Raw genomic sequence first — 25,115 nt, forward strand, 5'->3', positions numbered from 1 at the left:
GTGAATGGAGGAGGAAGCATGGCCATATGAGTGGGTCAAGAGCAGCCCAGAGGAAATGAAGCAAATGTTCTAATGGTATCATTGGCTGGGAAATAAACACAATAGCATAGAGTGTAGATATCTGCCCAGCTCTTGTGCTGATTAAGGCTTATTGTAAATATAAAAGTTGTGTGTGTGTGTTTTAACTGGGGTAGAAACTCCAGATTGGGATTAAAAGTTTCTACATCATTTACTCCTTTCTATTAAACAGAAATCTCCATGGTCTCCTATCTATGCAGAATTCCAGAGCAGCTGAGGTAACCTGTTCTGTAGCTTGTTCTGGAGTGCATGATGCTGTGCCAGGTAGGATTGAAGCCGTCAGAAAGCCTGACATGAGCTAAAGTAAAAAGCAAATGGATGCGCCATAGGGGTGTTTCCAATGACATGGCAGCCAACGTCCCCAGGATGACTAACCGAAGAGAGAAGGACAAAGCCTCTGTAGCTTCAGCGTGGTTTGTCCTCTACCCTATCTGCTAAGACTGAGCCACAAAAGAACATCCTTCTCAAGAAAGGATATTTTAGCTTCATCTCTGAAAGTGGGGTATAGTGTACATAAAATTATAGATAACAACTATAATTTTAAACATTGATAATTTAAACATATTAAACATCAGTAATTCTAGTATTCATGCCTATTTCCTAGACTATCAGAATAAGTCACTGTTGTAGATAAATGATAAATAGATCATTTACAACTGAAGTTTATTCAATTTTTTTATACTGAAGGGTTGGGGTATAAAACGTTAATAGTTAAAATGTTAGCAGCGTGCTGTTAAACTTAACACACAGAGAAATGGAAACACGGGGTTGTTAGCTCATCCAAGGTCACACAACGCCAGGGAGATAGAAACCGTGACTCTTGGGAGTCTGACTTGAGGACTTGATCCTTTAATCCCTTCATGTCACCGTTTATGACACAGCCAATGTTTTGCAAAGACGGGGAAGCTTAGACAATAAGTCAGATGTGATTAACACCTTCAGTCTTGTTATTTATGAACAAAGGGATTTATTCTCACTCTTCCCTCTCGGTTTTATGTTTCGTTAACATTTTAATTAATTAACACTTATACAGTATTTTAAAACTGCAAGGGTTTGAATAAAAATGTCCCCTATAGGTTCCTATACTCAAGTTCTCAGTCCCCCATTGGTGGCGCTGTTCGGGTAGGCTTAGGAGGTGTGGCCTCCATGTTGGAAGTATGTCACTAGAGGTCGGCTCTAAAAGCCACACGCTATTCCCATTTTGTAGTCTCCTCTTTCTGTTTACATTTTAAGATGGGAGCTGCTATAGCATGATCCTGCCCGCTGCTATGCCTCCCCACCATGATATAGTGAAGGACTCCTTTCCCTCTGGAACTGTAAGGCCCCCAATAAATCTTTTCTTCTCTAACTTGCCTGGATCACGGTGTCTTTTCACAGAATCAGAAGCGTGACCAATACAGAAAGGAAAAAAAAATAAACAAACAGAACTAATTTAAAACCACCACCCAGTAAAACAAATGCTACACAGTCTCTCTGATAGGGAGAACCTGGCTTTGACCCTTTTGGTTAGTTTTTTTATTTTGTTTTTTGTTTTGTTTTATATCAGAGAGTGCAAACACAATCTCCCACTACTATCTGGCTGTGAACTCTGCAAGCTACTGTAACAATGGGCTTGATAAGATATACCCATTGATGTAATAGTGGTATTACACTTATGGATGTAACCACCTACTTTTTGATTGGTTATAACCCATAGGAAGAACAACATCAACTAGCCAGATCCCCAGAGCTCCCAGGGACTAGACCACCAATCAAAGAGTATGCATGGAGCAACTCATGACTCCAGCTGCATATGTAGCAGAAGATGGCCTTGTCGGACATCAATGGGAGGAAAGGCCCTTGGTCCTGGGAAGGCTCAATGGCCCAGTATAGAGAAATGCCAGGGCAGGGAGGTGAAAGTGGATGGGTGAGAGAGCCCCCTCATAGAAGCAGGGGGAGGGAAGATAGGATAAGGGGTTTGCGGAGGGAAAACCAGAAAGGAAATAACATTTGAAATGTAAATAAATAAAATATTCAATAAAAAAAAAATAAGGCCTGCTCTGCAGGAGGGGACTTCATACCTGCTGCTACAAACCTGGTCCATAACCCAGGAAGGTCACAGGCCCTCAGAGAAAGCTTACTTCCCATTATTTGGTTAAATAGACATAATATTAAATTTCCTTCTAAATATTTATCTTTATCCCCACAAACTGGTGCAGCTCTCAGTCCTCATCAAAGATGCTTCTTCTCCCACCACCCGCACACCACAGAGGACAGTGGTTGATCCAGAGACTGTCTACTGGCCAAAGTGCAGAGAATAAGGAACTAGAGATGGCTCAGTCCTACGTGAGACATTCACATCAAATATCCTTCCCCAAAGACTAAGGTAACCAAACAGAAGAGGGGTTGAAAGATTTTAAGAGCCAGAGGTTAGGGGTGGGAGGGGGCAGGACTTCTGCAAGACAGTATTCTCTGTATTTAACAGGACCACTACACTCCTGAACTCAGAGCAGCTGCTGTTGCCAGCACAAGACCTTCACAAGGTCAAGCCAGTCAACATTCCAGCATGGAGGACAGAGAGACCACAAAGCTCACCGAGGAGCGATTGGCAGTGATTTCTGCTGAGGGAGGGACAGTCAATTTTCTTCTATGTTGAGAGGGACATGTTGATATGGGGGGGATTTGAAGAGGGGAGTGGGTGTGCATATGTTAACATATACTGTAAACATGTATTTAAATATCAAGGAACAAATGAAAAGATTATAGTAAGATAATAAAAGGTATCTTCATTATGACATTAACATTTAGCATATCTAAAATTTAAAACACACAAGTTTACCATTTAACACAAAATGGTGGTTTGGATATTAATTGGAGGTTACCTAGATTGTGCGAATGTGTGGCTGTGTGTGTGTGTGTGTGTGTGTGTGTGTGTGTGTGTGTGTGTGTGTGCGCGCGCGCGCGCGCGTGCATGCGCATGTGTCTGGGTCAGATAGTGACACTAGTTATCTTCTACAGTAGCAATGTGCCTTCTTTCTTGTGACAGGGTCTTTTGAAGAACCTGGAAATCACCATTCCTTGCTAGCTTGGCTGGCTATAATGTCTCAGGGATCCTTCAGTGTGTATGGGCAGTGCTGGGATTATGGGTATACCCCTAGGTCCAGCTCTCTGTTAGTGATTTTACTTACATGGGGGTCTAGGGATTTGAACTCAGGTCCTCGTGATTTCACAGCAAACGCATTTCTAACTTAGCCATCTGTCCAGCTCTGAGCTGACCTATTTTATCTTCTTTTAAGTAAGAATTCATGATGCTCTTTTCCCTTGGAAGGGATAAGCTAATTAAAATTAAAACTCATTACTGATTTTAGGCATAGAAGAAAGTGTATTATATATCTGCCTTAAGGGAACACTTACAAACTCGGATAGTTCTAAGCTACTTTTTATGATCAGTATTTTCACCTTTTCACGGGGGCTGGTATTTCTGTGGAACTCTTTCTTCTTCACCTCTGGAAATGAAACTACAAGGTCACAACCTTCCCTCCTTTGGTAGTGGAAAGACGGCTACTCTGTGTTCCGCTTATCATGGTGGATTGACAAATGACTGTTTTCTGAATTAGTCCTCCTGCCATAAGAAGTGGCAGATTTCCTCACAGCCCGGGATGATAAGAATGCTTTGGAATGCAAAGTCTTATCTTTTTAAGAATATACAGTTTGGATTAATCAGATTAGTTAAAACATTTTAGCTATTACAAAGATTATATTTCCCCCTTAATGACTAAGTTGTAAGAAGTTATAAAAAGGATTTTAAAACTAATTTCTTCAACAAAATTTGCGGGAGATCAAGTTTCGTCTCTTAAAATCGACTAGAGGGATATTGTATGCGTGCTAATATTATCTCAGAGAAGACCTATTAACTAGTGTTTATTTTAGCCAGGAAAACAAACTGCTCTGAAAACAGAGAAGGTAACCATTGGGCAATACTGACTTTGGTTTACTACCATTAGAATCAATGTTACTCCTGCTTCTTTAACAACATACAGGGCCATTTTTTCCCCTAGATTTCACAGGCTATCATGGCTGTCTTGGAAATTTTGATAAATTGGGTTTCAAGAAGAGCTTATAGGTCAAATATAATGAACAACTCATTCTTAGCAGTAGATACTTTTATGGCTTGGGTTTCAAGGATGAAGAAGAGTAAAAAAGAAGCAGAAAAGGAGATAAAAGGCAAAAATTTATGCACAAAGGTGAGAGCTATGTAGAAAGAAATCACCAACCTCATTTAGTTGAACACAGTCACTCCTTCTCTGGGCTTTAGAATAGATCCAGGCCTTGATGAGGCTTACTCAAGTGATTTCATGACTTGTTAAGTTTCTTGAAGATTTGAATTCTCTGAGACGCATGAACATCCCAAAAGGTACTCACTTTTAAATGATGTTGGTAGTGTGATGTGTGGAGTAGTTCATGAAAGAAAACAATGATTCCCTCCCTATAGTATCTTTTCCTAATATTGTGTGGATGATGTAATGGAAAAGCACTCACTCTGTGGGAAAAGACTAACTCTGTTCATATAAAAGCTTCCGTGGGCGTGATATATGTATCTGTGTACATATGACACATATGTGCATATGTAAAGATGGGTGTGTGCAAGCATTCTCTGTGTTTGCATATATTCATGTATATATATGTATATGTGTGTACATGTATGTTCATGTGCGTATACGTACATGGTTCCATGCACATGTATGTGCACATATATGTATGTATTGGTGTGTGCATGTGTGTCTATGTGTTTGCACGTATGAATGTATGTGTGTGCATATATATATACATATATATATATAATTCATGTGCATATATTGAAAAACACATCATCTTACAGAGGCCTATGGGGTACTCTTGTAAGCTATAGTTTAATAATGGTTAAGAGCAGAGACACATAGGCAAACAGTGGAGGGAAATGGGAATTCTTTTGGAAGAATAGGAGGAAGGATTGCAGGGCTTGAGGGGGACTCTACAGGAAGACCAAGAGAGTCAACTAACCTGGGCCCTTGGAGTTCTCTGAGTCTGAACCACCAACCAAAGAACATTCACATGCTGGTCCTAGGCTTCCCCCACTCACATTTAGCAGATGTGCAGCTTGACCTTCATGTGGGTCCTGAACAACTGGAGAGGGGGCTATCCCAAAAGCTATTGACTGTCATATTATCCAAATACTACCTTAGAGAATGCTGTGAAAGTTGGAAGGCCCTTGTTGCATTATAAAAACTCATCTTCTTCAGTCAGAGGGCAGAAACTGCTAGATAATCAAGATGGCAGAAGGCAGGAGCCTAGCATGGCTGTCCTCTGAGAGGCTCTACCAGCAGCTGACTTAGACAGATACAGGTACTTTCAGCCAACCATTGGGCTGAGGTCAGGGACATCTATGAAAGAGTTAGGGGAAGGACTGAAGGAGCTAAAGGGGATGGTAACCCCATAGGAAGAACAACAGTATCAACTAACCAAGAAGGGAGCTCCCAGAGGCTAAGTCACCAACTGAAGAGAAAACAGGGGCTGGTCTGTGTCCCCCCGCACATATGTAGCAGAGGATTGCCTTGTCTTACCTCAGTGTGAGAAAGAATGTGCCTATCCTGTAGAGACTTGATGCCCCAGGGAAGGGGGATGTGGAGGCGGTGAAATGGGGGTGGGTGGATGGGTAATGGAGATGGGTAGGGGAGCACTTTCTCAGAGGCAAAAGGGAGAGGGAATTGGGTGAAGAACTCTTGGAGGGGACACCAGGAAGGGGGGCAATATTTGAAATGTAAATAAATAAAACAATTAAAAGAAAAAGGAAGGTTGGGGTGTGATCCTGTTAAGACTCTGGGCTGCCATCTCTTAGTAGGTTTGCCTCTTAGCTCTGTCAGTGCTGGCAACACTAGAACTTTAGACAAGATGCATTCAGATCACAGCAATCTCTGTCTTAGGATAAAACTGAGTTTTAAAGAATCGGATTTAGGTGTAATTTTCCTTAAGCCATCTGAAACAGTGTATAATAACATTGCTTTGATTCCATGGTATAAATGTAAAGATGGGGAAATCAGAGGAAGCCAGATGAGAGGGAAAGAGAAATGAGTAATAATGCACAAAGGGGGAGGGGACCTTGGCATGGAAAATTAATAACTTCATTTAGTTTAATACAATTACGCCTTTTACCGGGCATACAGAAGGATAATCAGTTAAAGATAGCCACACATCCCATGATAGTCTTTCCACGGAGAAGTCAAAATTAATTGCCCTACCTTGAAACCTGTGCCGGCATTAGTAATTCACTTAATTGAAATAGTGTAGCATTTTAATACCTCTGAGCTTGTGATCTAACGGGGCTGGAGTTTCTGTCCCAGAGTTCAGAACACCCAAGAAAACTACATGTGGGGGACCTGAAGACCACGAGTCTGCTACACCAGAATGAAGCCAGTGATGCCCTGTATGTAAGAGGCAACTCCAGCTACTTCTGCCATCTCATCTCAGGCATCAGATGAAGAGCCCAGGCAAAGAACCCATCATGCCGTACATCCTCCACAGAACACGTGATGCAGACAGGACCTGAGAGTCTGAACCAACATCCAGAAGGGAGGCTCAGACACACCACCTTAGGCAGATCATTCTTGAACTATTAAAAACATCTAGGCTGAGGCTTGATACTGAAAACAAGCAAACAAACAAATGTGCTTATCCAATTACTTTGTGATCTCCGTTCTGATGCGTAGAGCATGTGCTTAACACACCTGTGTTATTCCACATCTCTTCACTTCAGGGATATTTGTCATAGTGATGAGTACCCAGAATAGACCTACTGTGTGTGATGAAGTTTCTTTAGCCAGACTTACTGATAATCTGTCATTTTTATACGAAGGTCATCCTACTAAGAGAACTACTATGAAAACGGAGAAGTTTGTAGTCAACAAGACTTCCCACACAATCAATCACAGGAGAAACAGAAAAATCAATACTGAAATATCTGGCCCGTTAGTTTTTGTCAAGTTCTTTCAAGGCATCATTACCAAGGCAAACTCGTGAGATATCCTTCCATCTGGAGGGAGCTTTGCACCGAAACCAAGGGCTGGGAACATCTTGTCGCTGTCATAATCTTGGACGATTTCTCCTACAGCCTTGAGGGCCATTCCATAGGCATTCAGTTGATAAGGGTTCATGTAGTGGAGAGAAGTGGGCTGGGCAGGGTTTCCTAAGGACAGGAAATGGATTAAAAGGTTAAGTTGTCAGGCCACAGATTTGTAACAATATTGCGGTTTTTTTATTTCAGATTCAAATGCTCACAATTATCATTTCCTGCCTCTCCTTACACAGCATCTTTGTCCAGACCTGGATCCCCACTCTGTATCATCTTTTCCCTCTGTACCTTTTACCCAGTCCTGAATTCACTCTTTTTATAGTTATGCCTCATACACAGCAAGCATTATTTCTTATTTCTTTTGGCTCTTCTTGCCTTTCCTTTCCCTGCCCTCGTGTCTCTTTTGTTCTGTTCCACAAAACTGGCAATTAAAAATACTCAGCTCCTCGAGTCAGTGACCTTGACGGAATCTGCCCTGTGCCTTCAACAATGCCCACAAAGACGCAAGCACTCGTTGTTGGAGGACACCGAGCTTCACTAGTAGCAGAGATGATGATAGTGGGCAAGGAATCGATCACAGACTGAAGGTCTGACCTCATGTCCCCCAAGCTTCTCACCAAGTGTTTTTCTCCCTACATCTTGACTTCTAGCTACCATGCTTCAGAGACTATTCACCTACATGTGTTCTTGCTACATGTTTCCATTTCTCTTGGTTACATATCGTGGAGTGAAATTTCTGGTTTATACAATGACTCTGAATACTACAATTTGAGTGCGGGCCAAATTGTTTTTTTTTGTTTTTGTTTTTGTTTTTGTTTTTTCCGAAGCAGCTACACAGCCAGCACCCACAGTTGCCAGGGGTCCAGTTGCTCTAGTTCTCAGCGACAGAGGTCATCCTACTGTGATTTGTCGTCTTCATGGATGTGGAATGGTATCTGTCTGTAGTTCTGGGTTATGTATCCTGAAGTCTAACTATGCCAAGGATAAATTCTTATGGGCTGGAGAGAGAAGAGCACTGACTGCTCTTCCAGAGGTCCTGAGTTCAAATCCCAGTAACCACATGGTGGCTCACAGCCATCTGTAATGGGATCAGATGCCCTCTCTCTTCTGGTGTGCCTGAAGACAGCGACAGTGTACTTATATATAATAAATAAACAATTCTTTTTAAAAAAAAAGAATAATTCTTATATATCTCATTTGGAGCAAGAGTGTGTTCAGCCTACTCTTAATTTATCTTATTTTAATTATTTATTTATGTGTTTGTGAATGTAACACTGTGTGTGCATGCACATGTGTGTGTGTGTGTGTGTGTGTGTGTGTGTGTGTGTGTGTGTGTAGGCCAGATGACAACCTGTGGCAATTGCTTTTCTCCATCTAGCATTCAGGTCCTAGGGACTGAACTCAAGCTTGGCAGGAAGCACTATCTACTGAGCCATCTTGCTGTGTCTATTTGCCTATTTTTTAAGTTCTGAGTATCTTTTTATTGAATTTCTAAAGGTTTTATGGGCCTTGCTTGCTATACTTCTGGCTTGGGTAGTATCGCTTGAAACATGAACATTGTAATTGGGATACCAATTCACTTTATTTTCCTTACTTTGCTCACTTCATTGCTGTCATGTGTAGGAACTGGATGCCACACCCACAGCCATCAAGGCTGTTCTGCATTTTGTCATTTTGTTTTGTTTGTTCTTTTGTTTTGTTTTTGGTTGTTGTTGTTGTTGGTTTTTTTTCTTTTCTGAAGATTTTACCATCACAGTTTGGAGCCTGTCTGTCTGTTCTGTCACCCTTTTGTGAGTGGCTAACTACTTGACGCAGAACTGCTCAGGAAAAGACCATTATTTTTTCCCCATCAAATCGCATTTTTTTTTCTTTCTCATTTGTTTTGACTTTTCACAATCCTTGTCAATACCATATAACTTTATAAGTTAAGTTTTCCTTTTCTAAAATAAAACCTTCTGGATTTGGATATCATATCAAATCTGTCAATCAATTGGAGTAAAATGGTCTCACAATCCAAAACAAAAATTTTAAATTTTGATATGTAATTTCTCTTGACATCTTATGAGATATAAATTTGTATATTCTTGTATGTTTTTATTTTTTAAAATATTAGCATAGGTGAAATTATCTTCCTATTTTCATTGTGTGATTTTTGTTTTCTTGATGAGGTGTAGGAAAAGAATTGATTATGGATTTATCTTCTATCCTGTGGTGTTGCTGGACTCATAATGTTTTCAGTGGATTTATCAGTATTTTGCATACACAGGTTATCTGCAAAGAGTTTCATTTCATCCCAGCTCAATATTTTAAATGATTTTTTTGTATCTAACTTCCACAACAATAACATCTGGTACAACGTAGACAAGGGGCTGCCAGAGACCTCATTTTGTTTCCCATCTCAAGAGTAGGTTTTTCACAGTTTTTCTCCACAAGGTTAGAAAGTGTATGCCACAGACATATAGAAATATATCAAATGATTTCTCAGTTCCATCGGAGAGGTTCATTTTCAAAATTTTAATACTTAAAAATCAAGTAATATATTGTAGTACTGTGAGTACAAGAAAATTGGAAAACAAATGAGCGGACGGTGTATCCTCATACGTCGCTGGCTTCGGTTGTTTCGCTATTTTTATCTACATGTGTACATGAAAGGTGGTTTTCTTTTTAGGTTTTCTTCTTTTATGGCGTTGTTGTTTTGTTTATCCTTTAAAGAAGTGATGACCTCCCAGCAGGAATGGGCAGATACCCTTCCTTCTCTGTTTTCTGGGACAGCTTGTGACAGGCTGGCATTAACCACTGTTTAAATATTTGGTGGACTCTCTCCAAGAAGCTTCTTGGAACCAAGGTTCAGAGAAGGTAGATCTCTTAAATGCTAATTGGGTTTCTTGTTACACATTGTTTGGATTGTCATTGGCATGGGTGAGCTGTGTCTTTCTGCTGCATGGACAGTTGATTCTCTTAGTTGGGCTAAAATCCACAAGTAGAACAATGGCCAGTTATTTCACCTCACTGGACTTAAGTGAATTACTTGCATGGGCCATGTTTGATAGACATCAGTGAACATCACTATCTAAAGGCATGACGCCGAAGACTAAGTTTTCAAACACAGCAAGAAGGGAGCTGGTAGAATTCGGCCTTGTGAACTGTAGTTCTCGCTTTGTTATGAATAAGTCACCATGCATTATTAGTAAAATGTGTTCTAGAACTAGGTTCACTCAATTGTGTCTGAGGAATTGGATTCGGGGGCTTTTTGGATGCTGATTGGTCCCTAAAAGGATGATTTGTGAGATGTGGGTCAATGTCAGAGAAAGGTAAAGAGACAATAGGAGAGCTGTAGACACAATGAGTAACTAGAAAAAACAATCTGCAGAAGGCCCCTCAACATGCACTAGGGCATCGCGATGCTTTGGTTTAGGTCAACCTGACCCAAGTTAGAGTCCACGGAGAGCAGGGAGCCACAATTAAGAAAATGCCCCCTAAGATTGGGCTGGAGGCAAGCCTATAAGGCATTTTCTTAAAAACTTACTGATGTGGGAGGATCTAGCCCTTTATGAGTAGGTATACTTCTTCTGGGCTGGTGAGTCTAGGTTCCCTAAGAAAGCATGCTTACTGCAGGGTGCTAGAGGCACACCTTTCATCCCACACCCAGGAGGCAGAGACAGGTGAATCTCTGAGTTTGAGGCCAGCCTGGTCTACAGAATGAGTGCAAGGAGAGTTAGAGCTACACAGAGAAACCCTGTCTTGGAAAAAACAAAAGCAAAACAAACAAACAAACAAATGCAAACTGAAAGAGCAGGATGATCGGGCCATGAAGGATAAGCCAGTAAGTGGCACCTCTTCATGGCTTCTGCATCAGCCCCTGCCTTGTTTGAGTTCCTGTCCTGACTTCCTCCAATGACCACAGTGCTACGGGAGAGGAAGCCACATAAACCCTCGTCCCAGACTCGTTTGGATGGTGGTGTTTTATCAGAGCAATAGTAACCCTGAAACAGGTATTATAACCACAACAGAGACTGAAGATACAGTAAATCCAAAGTACACTTAGCATTCCTAAACCTGCAGCCTATCTCAGCAACTCTACATTGCACAGGGCGGCATCAGCCTTCCCTGTGAGTCTATGTCCCAGGGAACTGCATTTTGCTGCTGCTGCTGCTGCTGCAGCTGCTTGATGTCCCAGAAGACTATGGCAGAGCACCACCAAGTTCAAGATAAAGGGAATGAAACATCCTGAGCAGAGCCTCTAATGAAACCTCACCGCCTTCTTGCCTCGTAGAGTTGAATGGTTGTAAGTCAACTATGGTAGTCTGGAAACCACCTGTAGGTAAGTATCAACTAATGGAAGCTTTTGGCATAATTAAATGAAGAGGGCTTGCAAGATGACTCGGTGGTTAACAATGCTTGGCGTGTTAGCCTGGATCTCACAGCTGACTGACAGAACTGAGTTCTAAGAGTTATCCAGTGACCTCTGCCTGTGGGCTCTGACATGTGCCCACTCTCTCTCTCTCCCTCTCTCTCTCTCTCTCTCTCTCTCTCTCTCTGTCTCTCTCTGTCTCTCTCTGTCTCTCTCTCTCTGTCTCTCTCTCTCTGTCTCTCTCTCTCTCTCTCTCTCTCTCTCTCACACACACACACATATGCGCCATACACATGTACACACACAGTGATGGGCGAAATAAAAGATGATAATGAGGGGCGTGGTTTTAGGGTATAATAAAACAGATTCGAATAGTGATATCATTCAAAGTCTTGGTTCAAGATAAAATTAAATTTCTCTTCTTTAAAATATTTTTACATTAATGTCCGTACCAAAACATTAACCCTATTTAGGGAACTAGATGTAAAGATGTTTAAAAGTGAGTTTAAAAAAATATGGCCGAACCCCCTTTACAGGAGTAAGCACACATACACACTGAGGGGGAGCTACAGTGAGACGTACTTCAGAAAAATGTCTCGGATACAGAAGGGGGTTAACTCCATCTAAAATATTTATTCCTCTGAAAGAAATGTGAAACAAGATGGATCAAGACGTAATTAACTTGTATTTTTTATAGTTTCTGTGTATCTTCTCATGTCTAGACCGTTGCAGAAGGCTAAAATAAAGAAGAATTATATGAAATCTCAATGAAAACAAAAACTTGTCACTTAACTGGGACATCTACCAGACACTGGTGGTAGCACTCACCATTTGATGCCGTAAAATCAATGGCCACCGTGAAGTTGATCTGTGTCCTAGAATGCGAGCAAACGACAACGCCAAGTTAGCAACCGTACCAAGGAGGTCATCGTCTATTTGTGTCACACCTGTAGTGTCACAAATCGTCTGAACAAACAGGACAAATATTAGGCCACATCACATAGGCAGATGTACCAGGCGAGAGCGTGTTAGAAACAGCCTTGTTGTCCTAACACTGTGAAATAAAAACGTCCTGTCCGTTGGATTAGAGTAGTTTGGTTTTGAGTTCAAGAACCTTGCAAGTGGCTGAGTGGAGAGTCCACACAAGCAACTGTGAGGTTTCAAGGCTGGCACTCATCTGTAATTGCTGTCTTAGAAGCCATCATTAAAGCTACCTGTAGCCTTGTAACACCTCTACAACACCAGCTCTGGAGATGGGACCCTCCTCTATGTTCCTGAAAACTGAAGTACTTCAAGTGGCATTCTATAGCAGGTCGACATAGTACTCTCCACATTCATATATATACACACATATACATATACACATATATATATACATATACACATACATTTATATATACATATACACATTTATATGTATATATAAATATATATTTTCAGCAGTTAGTCAATACATACATTTATTTCAGTTGGTCAGTTTAATTTCTCTTTAAATGAGTGAGCTATTATTTCTTTCTTTCCCTCTCCTCTTCCTCCTCCCCTCCTGCAATTCTTTTGTTCTCTTACAAACTAAGTGGGTGGACATTTCCCTTTCAGATACACGTACGCTATTTACGTTTGTGACACCGTTCCTTTCTTTCCAATAGCATAGCCATAGTCAGAGGCAGTCTCATAATCACAGCGACCTGTTACCGTATCTGTGAGTCTTGTGCTATTGAAGTAGCACTTTAAAAAGGAAAAAGTGAGCTTGTGTTTTAAGAACATAGCATATTTTAACAACTTATAGCATTTCTTGTAAAAAAAAATACTCTTGGCAAACTGAGCTACTCAGTAGCTAGTCTGGAACTGATGATGGTGGTGGTGGTGGTGATGATGATGACACCACCTATCATGATATCCCTATTAGTTGGGGAGAGACTTACACATCCACGGTCTCTGACCCTAGAACACCAGGCCCCACATATTACCCTAACACGCAGACCTTGCCTTCTTCGGATTCAGTATCAAATCTCCTGCATACACTTCTGGGATTGAATTAAATTCATACCCCTCCCAGAGGAACGATCAACTTTTCATATTTAGATAAAACAAAGTCAATGCGGATTCCTTTTTATAGCCGCACAGTAACATTTCACTCAGAGCAGAAATCAGGTTTAGAGGCTAAGAACACAGGCTTCCCGGGAGCTTCGTTCTGATCAGCATGAATCAAAATGAGTACAACTTTTAGAGAAGTAATGGAGGGAGACATTTGGGAGAACATTCCAGAAAACCGACTCCCTGTGAGGGGCTGAGAAGAACACCACCCCCAGCCCAGTGGTATGTCACAGCAAAAGTCTGTAATGCAGGGTGACAAGGTGACACGGAAGGAATAGGGCTGAGTCTGAAAGAACTCGATTTGAGTCTCAGAAACTCACTTGCGACCTTGGGCAAATTTCAATACTGGGAGGGCAGGTTCCCAAGAATAGCACAACAACAGAAAGAGACAATACCGTATACATAAAATATATTCCATAAAAGTAACACACACATTAAATGTACACATTATGATGCCCAGTTATATATGCTATCTAACATTAATTTGCAAAGGAATATTAGTTCTTTATTTTTTTTATACATTTTACATGTGAGAAAAATGATGCTCACAAAATTCAATAGTTTTCTATACCGACAACAGAGGCCAGCATTAGAAGTAAATTAATACCTTCCCAAGGACAGATGTCCTCAATAACAAAGATATTAGGACATTATCATATGCTTAATGTAAATTTGCCCTCTACCAACTATGCTGTCAATACTAATCTCAGAAGCATCTGCGTATGTGTCTGTTATTTATTCAAATGGAGACTCGTTAAAAATGAAGTAACCCAGGACTTTGAGAACACATCGTTTTAGCATATTTTAAATATCAAATTAGAATCCCACGATTCCGAACAACTTCCCCTAGATTTTTAGGAACAGACAGCTTCTGCTGATGCTGATCTCAATCAATCAATCTCTCTCTCTCTCTCTCTCTCTCTCTCTCTCTCTCTCTCTCCCTTTTATTTTTCATTTTTCTGTATGTGAGTGTGTCGTGTGGTGTGTGTGTGTGTGTGTGTGTGTGTGTGTGTGTGTGTATGTGTGTTGTTCACCCATTCTGTGTGGTTGCTACTGATTCATTGTTTTCCACTTCATTTTCTGAGATAAATCCTCTCACTGAACTTGGAGCTCACCATTTGAGGTAAGCCAGAAGCCAGAAAATTCCCCAGGATCCCCCTGTCTCAGTCTGACATTGTGTTACAGGAGTTTGCAACCTACCATGCCTGGCTATTTTTATGAGGGTGACCTCACTTTCTCACACATGCGCAGCAAACGCTTTTCCCACGAGCCATCTCACCAGCCCTGTAACTCTCTCTGCACACTGGAACCTCGCTGTACTTTCACACCCATGAGTAATTTAATTCTATGGTGGTGTCTATTCGTGGTAACAGAAGGCACGACACATAACAGCTTAAATTACTCTCAGGACAGAAATTGCAGCAGTCACGGCAAGAAAGGTCCTTTCAAACCAGTTGCATCTACCAAGGCTACAAAGAAAAGCTGTGACTATTGGCTTCCTGGGAGCTATAGAATTAAAGCAACTTACCCAAACACGAAACAGATTCTGTATAAAACACTTATCAACTGTTAAAAATAATTAGACTAAAAGGGAAAAAAAGAGAAAGGAGAGAGGCACATAGGGAGCGGGTTAGAGAGAGAGAGGGAAAGACAGAGGGACAGAGGGAGGGAAAGACAGAGGGACAAAGGAAGGGAGGAAGGGGGAGGGAGAGATGAAGGGGGATAGAGAGAGGGAGGGGAACAGAGAGGGGGATAGAGAGAGAGGGAAAGAGAGAGGGAGGGAGAGAGAGAGAGAGAGAGAGAGGGGGGAGAGAGAGGAAAGAGAGGAGAGAGAGAGGAGAGAGAGAGAGAGAGAGAGAGAGAGAGAGGAGAGAGAGAGAGGAGAGAGATCTTACAGGTCAGTTATTTAGACCAAAGATTCCTCCAAAGACTCCTCTAAGACGGATAAAGATTGATGCACTTAGTACTAAATGCTAAGCAGGGCACCTTGCTAATAGTCACGGAGTAGCAGAGACACAGGAGGAATCCTTGATGTATATTCACTGGCCGATGGATGATGGGGTTTGACTAATTCCTGCTTCCCTCAGACTCCTTCCCATCATTTGCCTTGCTTCATCAGTGCGTTCAGGTCAGAAAAGAAAGACTATGCCTGAGCATGCAAGTCACCTGGTGACAGTGACGTGACACCTACCATTATCTTAAAGATGATATCAGAGTTAAACAAGACAGAAACGCCCTAAAGTTTAACACTCATCTCTCAATGGCCAAGAGCTGTGTGATGTGACGGAAAGGCCTGGAAGCCAAGGAAAAGCCAGCTGTGAACTTACCAGGCTTACGGCTCCAACATTACTTTCCTAAACTCAACAACATGAACTGTCCAGCACCCATTCCCACTGCTTCTGGGTGCATGTGTGCATATCATAATGTACGCTTAATACGCCGACGTCACAGTCTCCATGCTTACAAAACAGTAACGATCCATTTCTTAAGGATGGCGGATGCCTTTACAAGCAAGAGGTCTTGAAGGCTTTAAGAAATGATCATTTTCTTCCCCGTCAAGTAAGGCAAACCGTGCTGTCAATGACTGCACCACGGTCTCCACTCTTCACCATTGCTCAGAGCATATCAGAGAGGAAGAATCAAACATAAATTCATGCATACAAGATGCCTCCTTGTGGGATATCCGTATGAGGACCCTGTCTAAGTATGTGAAATACTTCATGGAGCAGTTCTGTTTTAAAAACAGACACGAGAACGAACGTGAGATTTCAAGGACTTCACAGGGTTGTGCTGTTCTGGAATGGAGGGTCCTTGGCACAGGGTGACTGTTACTAGGAACACCGTCTACTCACTCTAGCTCTGTGAGGGTATACACTTGATGAGCATCCCTCTTTTATTTTTCCCACCTTTCTGAAGCTGTAGATGTCAGAAGCACCTGCCGGCATGGTGGGCAACGGAAAGAGCTGTGAGCATGACCCAGAGTGACAGCCTCTCAGATAGCTATAGCCGTTATTATGTACTAGCAATCACAGGCCGACATGGGCACGTTCAGGACGGTTTGGATCTATTCACCAATTAAAAATCTTCAGTGACACAAGCTAAACATTATGAATCCTGGAGGTGGACTCTCTCATCCTTGTTTAATTGTGATAAACACATTCTGTAGCTGTTAGGATCTACCCACTGCCTGTAGTTATCCTAGCTGTGAGACTGTCAGGACCGTGCTTCTGTGTGGATTTCCTAACACGCTCTCTAGCATATACTTTGCTTCCATTGCCTGCTCTGACCCTTAAGCACTAGTATGCAGCCTAGTCCCTGATCCGATTTCCTCAGCTTTCTCCTTTTCTTTAAATTAAAAGTAATTAACTGACAAACAGAAAACTGCCTGATTCAAACAGGGCTTCATCTTTAAAACTCTTGCTTTGCTTTGGAGGACGGGAGAGAGGGTGCAGTGTTTTGGAGCGCAAAATGCTCTTCCAGAGGACCCAGATTCAGTTCCCAGCACCCACACGGCATCTCACAATCACCTCCAATTAACTCCAATGCCAGGGCATCTAATGAATGTCCTGTTCTGTCTGCTGGGGCCACCAGGCATACCTGTGAGGGTCAGCCATACAAATGCTCCTTCGTACACATAAAATAAAATCGAGAACCCCTGCTTAAATAAAATAAAATTGAGAACCCCTGCTTAAAATGTACTAATCACAACCAGCCGGACAAGAACAGGTTTTCTGTACAAATGCAGATTCAAATGTATCTCGGGAAGACAACTTCACCTTTGAGTATCCTCCTCTAAGAAGGCATGAGCTCTCGTAACCACTCTCGAAAGGAGTGAGTTTTACATTCTTTAACGTCCCTGTCATTGACTCTGACTTCCAGCGTCCGAATCTAACACATTGCGGTGAACACTAGAGTGTACTGTGCTGACCAAGCTACCGAGAGCCTCAGAGATTGTCCTTTAGACTTTGACAATTTGACCTCCCATGCTAGATTTCCTTCCCTCCACTTCAATTACTACGGACGGAATCTGCTCGATCCAAGATAAGGCCAAAAATTCTCTGTAAGACACCCAGGTGCTGCCCTCGACAAATGAAAGCAGAATGAGCAGTGAGGGATGATGTCATTCTCTGCCCACAAAGACACAGTCTCGTAAATGAACAGATGCCATGCTTTTTCTGGACTTTGGGAGTTGAACTCACTGGGTTTGTTTTTTATTTTTAATTAAAAAATTTTAATTGAAATATAATTATATCAACTCCCCCCTTCCCCATCCTCCTTCCATTCCCTCCCATGCTCCCCTCACTCTCTCAAATCAACAGCCTCTTTCTGATTATTGTTACACATATGTGCGTATGTATGCAAAAATAACCTGACAAATCCCTTAGTGTGACTTGTGAGAATGCGATTTCAGAGGTGACAACTTTATACTGAATAATCAGTTAGGAGACTCATCCCTGGGAGGGGTTAATTGCCCCTCGCTCAGCTCTCAGTAGATACCTGTAGTTCTTGGTCTAGGGTTTGAGACCTGTGAGCTTTCCCTCTCCTATCTATTTTCTACCTAGAATATCTATTGATCTTATGATTTAGGTCTTGTTTAAGGAGCCCTACTGTTAGGATTTCCTACTGTTAGCTTCCCGGTCATTTGTATAAGATTGCAGACTTCCTGGTCCTCTGGTTCTTCCAGTCAGTCCTTCGTCCCCCTCTTTTGTGATAGTAACTGAGCCTTAAGTGTTGGGGTTACGTTGTAGAGTTACATGTTTTTGAACACATACAGGGACGACAAAGTATAATTTCACAAAGTAATCCCCTCACCTTTTTTATAACCAGTAGAAAAACAACAACAACAACAGCAAAAAAAACCAAAAAACAAAAATAAAAAAAATTCACAAGTAATATCAAAATAAACCAAGTAAACACTTGTTCCAAAATTACAAGCACTGCTCAACAAACAAATTTGAAATGAAGTAGGCAATGGAGAGAACTCTTTGTTTAGTAGCAGATGCTTGATTGAGCTGTTCGCCAGAGAGCCTGGATCTCAAAACCACAGCAAACTAGGCAGTCGTGAGAACAAATCCTTACCCAAACTACTGTCTCCCCCCAGGCGCCATTTTCTCATATAATAAGTAGGTACCAATTCCTTTACAGGGAACAATAATGAGAACCTGTGTGTGATAAATCGTCCTACAAGTCCAGGCTTCTCCAGGCTCCCCCTAATCCTTTCCTCTCAGGACTGAAGGTTCTTTTCTTACTGCCTCAAGGTTTGTTTTTCTTTATCCTCCCTGTATTTGCTGGCTAGTGTACAGGGTCAAGCAATGAATTACAACCACTGCATTCAGCGGAGGATGAACTTCAAAACAGCACACCCGTGACCCACGGTCCGCACTGTGGCAGCCAACATACGCACATCAGGCACTAGAGAGGACACATTTTCTGCCCTCTTCTGCAACCTGACCTTCATGAGCCCCCCAACCCCCCACCCCTTCTCTCTCAATTTTACCTCTCAAACTTCTAATTGCTCTCCAGAGTGAAACTCTTTCAGAGATAGAAGCAGGCTTCCCACAGCTGCTTTTCTTTTCTTTTTTTTCCCCCCAAATCCATGATTGCAACCTTCTCTTCAGAAGCTCGGGCACTTCAAAGAGAGGAGGTGATTGACCCCAATTAGCAGAAGAAGGTTTCCAGTGCTTTGAGAGCCCTCTGCTGGATCTGCCCTCTTTTCCTTTGCTCTTTAGTTCAGGGGCTGTCTGCACTCTCCTTATGCACCATGACTGAGAAACTGCCCAACATAACTGTGATTGGCAGTTAGGATGAAACACTTCCGCTGTTACCCTGAGTATGGAATGGACCATGTTAACTGTGGAGAAAGAGACAGGCTAAGGGTGAAAGACCACTCAAAGCCTGAGGCTGGATATCTCCTGACTTCCAATCCCATATCATATTTATATTTTGTTACCTCTACATACTTTGCACTTGGCATGCAAAGAAACAAGACTTTCATACAGGACTTTCACATATATGCTTGCTTGACACTCTCCCGACTTGACCCTTACACAGACTTAGAATTAAGCGTTAACGAAGATAAGTTTTGAGATTGTCTTTTAACGTGTGTAGAAGTCTCTTTCCCAAGTGTTGACCTCGATGAGCTATGAAAACCTTCCCTGTGAGTTTATAGAGGGCAGACTGCTTTTATTAGATTTCTATCTCCATTCCAAGCTGCCGGGTTTGGTTTTCTACCACTTTGATGGATACAAATCACTTGGATGCTCCTACAAGGAACCCTATTCAAAGGGGGAAAAAAAGGCCTAGGCATGCATATTCAAACAAGAAATCAGATTAAAAAACACTTATAGTGTTGCCTGCTCTGGCGAGGTGTGCTCCCCGAGGCAATCTGCAAGCTTGCACCACGTATTTTGTAAAACCAAGGTGAACGGTTGACTGCATTTGTGAAACTGCTTTAAGAATATTTGGGGGGGGGGACTATCACGGGGCTGATTTGTCGATCTTTAATTTTATTTTTTATTCTATTTAATGATTTTTTTAAAAAATTTAATGTGCATTGGTGTTTTGTTTGCATGTCTGTCTACCTGTCTGTCTCTGTCTGTCTATGTGAAGGTAGACCCCCCCCCCCCCGTACCTGAAGTAACAGACAGTTGTGAGCTGTCATGTGGGTGCTGGAAATTAAGCCTGGATCCATTGGAAAAAACAGTCCGTGCTCTCAGGCCCTGAGTCATCTCCCCAGCCTTCATGTGTAAAGGCTCTGACACTCTGCTGGCTTTTCAAACTAGCAAAGTCGAGAAACTCCCATTGGCCTTTAGAACGAGCTAATGACCCATGGGTACACTGTCTGTCCTCTCTTCTCCCATAAAGACTCTTGTGTTTCCTTTAACTGGGATAGAAATCCTTTATCTACCTATAATCGGTACAAAGGCTTAGCATCCTAATTAAGATGTGGTAGGGCGAACAGTACTGTCTGGAAACAACAGTTACCTTCAAGTGGACCTTAACCAAAAGATGAACTTTACTGACTTTATACATTTAAATTTATCCTTTCCTTCCATTTCTTTGGGAACTGAAAATTACCACTGCTAACATTACGGGAAGCCAGCGTGGTCAAATACTGGTATTTCGAACCCATCGAAGGTTTCAGACAACAGTGGCTGATATTCACTGAAGGCTGGAACTGTGAGAAATCTAATCACACAGCTCCTTTAAGGCAGACAGCATCTTTATCCCTACTAATTGGAAACAGAAATAAGTTACAGGGGGGAGAGGCAGGCCTACTGTTTGAATATGCAGCTAACTTGAGATTTACGACTATAATATTCACGGCCGTAATCACCATCACTCCTTTCTTAACTCTCTGAATGATTTAAAGTCTGGCTGTCCCAGAATTTATCCACGTAATACCTCTCCAGTGACACTCTCTCCCACTCTTTCTATCACCAGAAGAAAAGCAACACTTTACGCTCCAGTTTCAGTATCCCTTCCTCCACGCAGCCTTAGAAGAGAGGTCCAGTAACAGTGATTTCTGGTAGATGCAAGAAGCATTTTATACTTTAATATTTAATGATCTCATTGTAGATGTGCACAGAGTTCTCCAGGAATAAATTTAAAAAATAAAAAGAAATTAAAACAGACCACAACCTACTTAATTTGTAAATTTGCAAAAATAAGAAAGAAGGGAGGCTATTCAGTAAGGATTTGGGTTTGATAAATGCTTATACACAGACGTTACTAGTGTGAATTAGTAGAGCTTTGTAGCAATGGAATAAACGTGAAACAAATGGTAACAGCCCATCCCATGTGGTCTGGTAGCATCTATTCTACACAGCGAAACTGAAGATGTGCTTGTTGAAATGTAGGAAATGCTGTTCACCAAGGTTTTACATTGTAGCCTCATTATTATCTTTTTTGAAATAGATTTCCTGTAAGTATCTATCCTTGCTAATTTTATGTCAAGCCGACAAACGCTAGAGTCACTTGAGAGGAGGGAACCATAATAGATAAGGTCTTCATAAGACTGGCTATAGGCATGCTCGTAGGACATTTTCTTAATTAGTGATCCATGGGGCAGGGCCTAGCTCATTGTGAGTAGTACCATCCCCGGGCAAGTTATTGAAGTAAACATATGTATGTATATATGTGTTGTATATATGTGTGCATGTAAGTATGTATGTGTGAATATATGAATGTATGAATGTATGGATGTGTATATGCATGCATGTATGTATGTGTGTAATATGAATGCATGTGTGTGTATATGCATGTAAGTATGTATATATGTTATGTATGTATGTGTAATAGTCAAAGGTATATATGAATGTATGTATGTATGTATGCATAATAGTCAAAGGTTGTCCTTGGTTGGTTCCATGGCAATGGGAACAATCTACATACACAGGATGCAAGTTTTAAAAGATGACTTACCCTCCTTTAATATAGTCCAGGAAGGAGACTTCTGTTTCTACCAAGAAGGACAATAAGGTTACCTAGAGAGAGGAGGGAGAGAGAGAGAGAGAGAGAGAGAGAGAGAGAGAGAGAGAGAGAGAGAGAGAGACTATTACCTGTCAGTATTAACTGTAATCCCAACATCCCAGCATGGAATGGGTACAGAGAGTTTTCCACAAAAGAGAATGTGATGTTCCCTTGCACTTCATAAATAACCACAGACACCATTTATTGAAACCTGCCAGGATGCGCATTTGACATTATCAGAGGGGAAGGGATGAAAGACAGCATTAATTATCTACTTCTTCTCTGTGGCTATGAAGAACAGTTTTGCAGTGATCTGCGGGACACTGTGCTGCTCCCCACTCTATATTGGGAAAGATAAAAGGTCTGGAAAGCATCAAAAGGTACATATGGACTCTCCAAGCTGAGCTGTGCGAGAAATGGCCTTTTCTGGCCCTGTGCTTGAATAGGGCCAGCTAGTATTTGGAATGTTACGATGAGTGCAAAACTTTAAAAGAAAACCACAAAAACAAGTTTCTTCCAAGTAAATTACTTTTAGAATTTTTTTAATTTGTTTAATCTGAAAACAGGGTGGCCCTGATTATTTTCATCATCCCACAGCTGATATTTGATATGCCATCTGTGAGGACATTGATTCCCAAGGTCAGCGTTAGGAGCCACTGAAGAACGTAGCCATTCTGAGTTTGGTCTTTGCCAGATTCGCTGCACTGAAGTTTGCCGAAGAGAGAGGTCAGAACAGTTAGTCAACCTCCCTTGGAAGAAGCCAGCAGCAAACCATCCAGGGCCTCCATGATCTCTTCTTCAGTACAGCCCTCCCTAGGAAGGTACGTTTCCAGCATATGCCTTTGTTTCCATGTTTGGAGTGAAGTAAATGTCTTTGAAAGATGATGTATGCTCCCAACCATTCAGCCATTTTGAATATGAGTCTTTAACAAATATCATTAAATATGACTTACTGTTCCTGAATTAGTGTACTTTTTCTTTTTTCCTTTCTTCTTGGGATTCACCACCTTGAGAAAGCAAATACAATAATTAAAATGCTAGGTAGGCTTCGGCAGATTAAAAACACGTGTATTCCAGCTTGCTACATTCGCTTCCTGCACACTCTCAGGGCAGCCCATTACTGCTTGCTTCTGAGATATGCTTCTTGCCTTCAAAAACCTTGTGCTCTGGATACTTGGGGCTAAACCTGGGTCCCTCAATACCTGAGTGTGGTCCCAGCCATCTGGAATAAAGATTTTCAATTAACTGTGCCAGAGTGGTCGTCTCTGGTGGGTTCCCCGTATCAGTTGGAATGTTGCAAGTCCAGAGACAAACTACCTTGGCTCAGTCTTTAGTCCTCTCCATAGATGTTTATTGGCCTCCACTGAATTTGACCTAATAGCTTTGTGACCATTAGGTAAATCATTTGGTATGTATGAACAAGCCACCGTTTAATCCTTTGGAATGTGTTAACTCCCAGATGTCTGCCTTCCAATAAAGACAAAAAACTAAGAGTTCCATCGACTCATCAACTCTGTCTGAGGCCTAGAATGCAAATGTCTCCTGTTTACTGTACTCTCTGATGCTTCTGTTGACATATTTTCTCTTAACCGTGCATTTAGTGATGATACAAGCATACACACACACACACACACACACACACACACACACACACACACATCACTAAAGTTACTATTATTCGGCAGGCCAACCTGCAACTGAGTTTTAGTATATGGTGGGAAATTCAATATGGTGCAATAATAAAAACTACATCTACAGAATTTATACACACATTACTTAACATGCACACTACCAAGTCTACCAATGTATTCTTTTTTTAAGTCTTTGTTTATGACTTTTTTTGTTTTTATAAAAACTTCATGAACTGTCTTCCGCCTTAGAGCATAGAATCTGGGCTAAGCTGAACCTACGTTTGTGGGCTACAGTCACTTGGGCTTGTCTCCACAGTAAAGTATCTCCTTTCACTTTCAGGTGGCAGCTGTGCGTTTGCAATGGGAGTCCTCACAGAGACAAGAAGAGGACATGGCATCCCCTGGAGCTGAAGTTCAAGGCAGTTGTGGGTGCAGGGAATAGAATTCAGTTTCTCTGGAAGACCCTCAAGTGTTCTTAACCACTGAGCCCTCTCTTCAGTCTCATACATATCTTCTGGATTTAAATGAAATCTTTAATATCAAAGTACCCGAATAGTAATAATTTTCTTGGAAAGAACCATGAACTTCAACTCACTGGTGGCAGCACGCACCTGAGGAGGACAAGACAGGGGGATTGGGAAACTGAGGCCAGGATGGGTTACAAAAGGCGGGACATGGCCCCTCACCAAAAGAAAGAAAGGAAGAAAGAAGAAGAAAAAAAAGACAAGAAAAAGAAAGGAAGGAAAAAAGAAGAAAGCAAGGAAAGAAGGAAGGAAGGAAAGAAAGAAGGAAGGAAACAAAGGAATAAAAGGAAACCATAGGTTGCTAAAGAAAGTAGACCTGAGAGTCATAATTTGCCCTTTATTAAAACATCACTAGCAAATGAAATGACCTAATGTGTGAATATTAGGAGACATATCAACAAAACTTCTGTTTATAATGCTAGGAATCACACTGCTACCCACTCCACAGTGGCTGGTAAGGAACAGACATGTGGACACATTGTGGCAGGACAGCAGAGTGAAAGACTGTAGCAAAGTAAAAATGAAGAAGCAGCAGCAAAAGACAGGAAGCATCCCTCCCCCGACCCAGCTAGTTTCAGGGAAAGATCCAGAGCAGCCCCTCCCCACCTGGGTTTCATCTAAGCAACACACCGGGCAAGAAAAACGCCTTCAGTATACACAGGGTTGGCTGGAACTGAGAAAAGTAAATGTTCCGAGCTGGGGCAGACCCTCGGTGGCCACACTTTTTGGGTTTTTGTTTCACTTCATTGTTCCAATCTAACAAAGTGTTGACTAAAAATTTCTGTTAAGTTTCCCTTTCATGTGAAAACTAACAGAAACATAATTGCCATAAGCAACAATGTTCGGAATCTTGGTTGACTAAAGCATACCTTATGATGATT

At 41.6% G+C, this 25,115-nt stretch overlaps 1 protein-coding gene across 4 annotated transcripts in view; it reads right to left on the bottom strand.

Moving 5' to 3' along the window:
* Positions 1–25,115, bottom strand: part of Cpne8 (copine 8) — a 174,024-nt gene that overhangs the window by 21,993 nt on the left and 126,916 nt on the right. For all 4 annotated transcript variants that reach the window (XM_087558325.1, XM_087558326.1, XM_087558324.1 and 1 more), the window contains 4 exon segments: positions 23,033–23,086; positions 22,032–22,093; positions 12,342–12,388; positions 7,095–7,276 (listed from right to left, as the gene is read on the bottom strand). In XM_087558325.1, the coding sequence (XP_087414451.1) occupies positions 7,095–7,276; positions 12,342–12,388; positions 22,032–22,093; positions 23,033–23,086 (345 nt within the window).

This window comes from Rattus norvegicus, chromosome 7, assembly GCF_021556685.1.
Source record: "Rattus norvegicus strain SHRSP/BbbUtx chromosome 7, alternate assembly SHRSP_T2T, whole genome shotgun sequence".
NCBI lineage: Eukaryota > Metazoa > Chordata > Mammalia > Rodentia > Muridae > Rattus > Rattus norvegicus.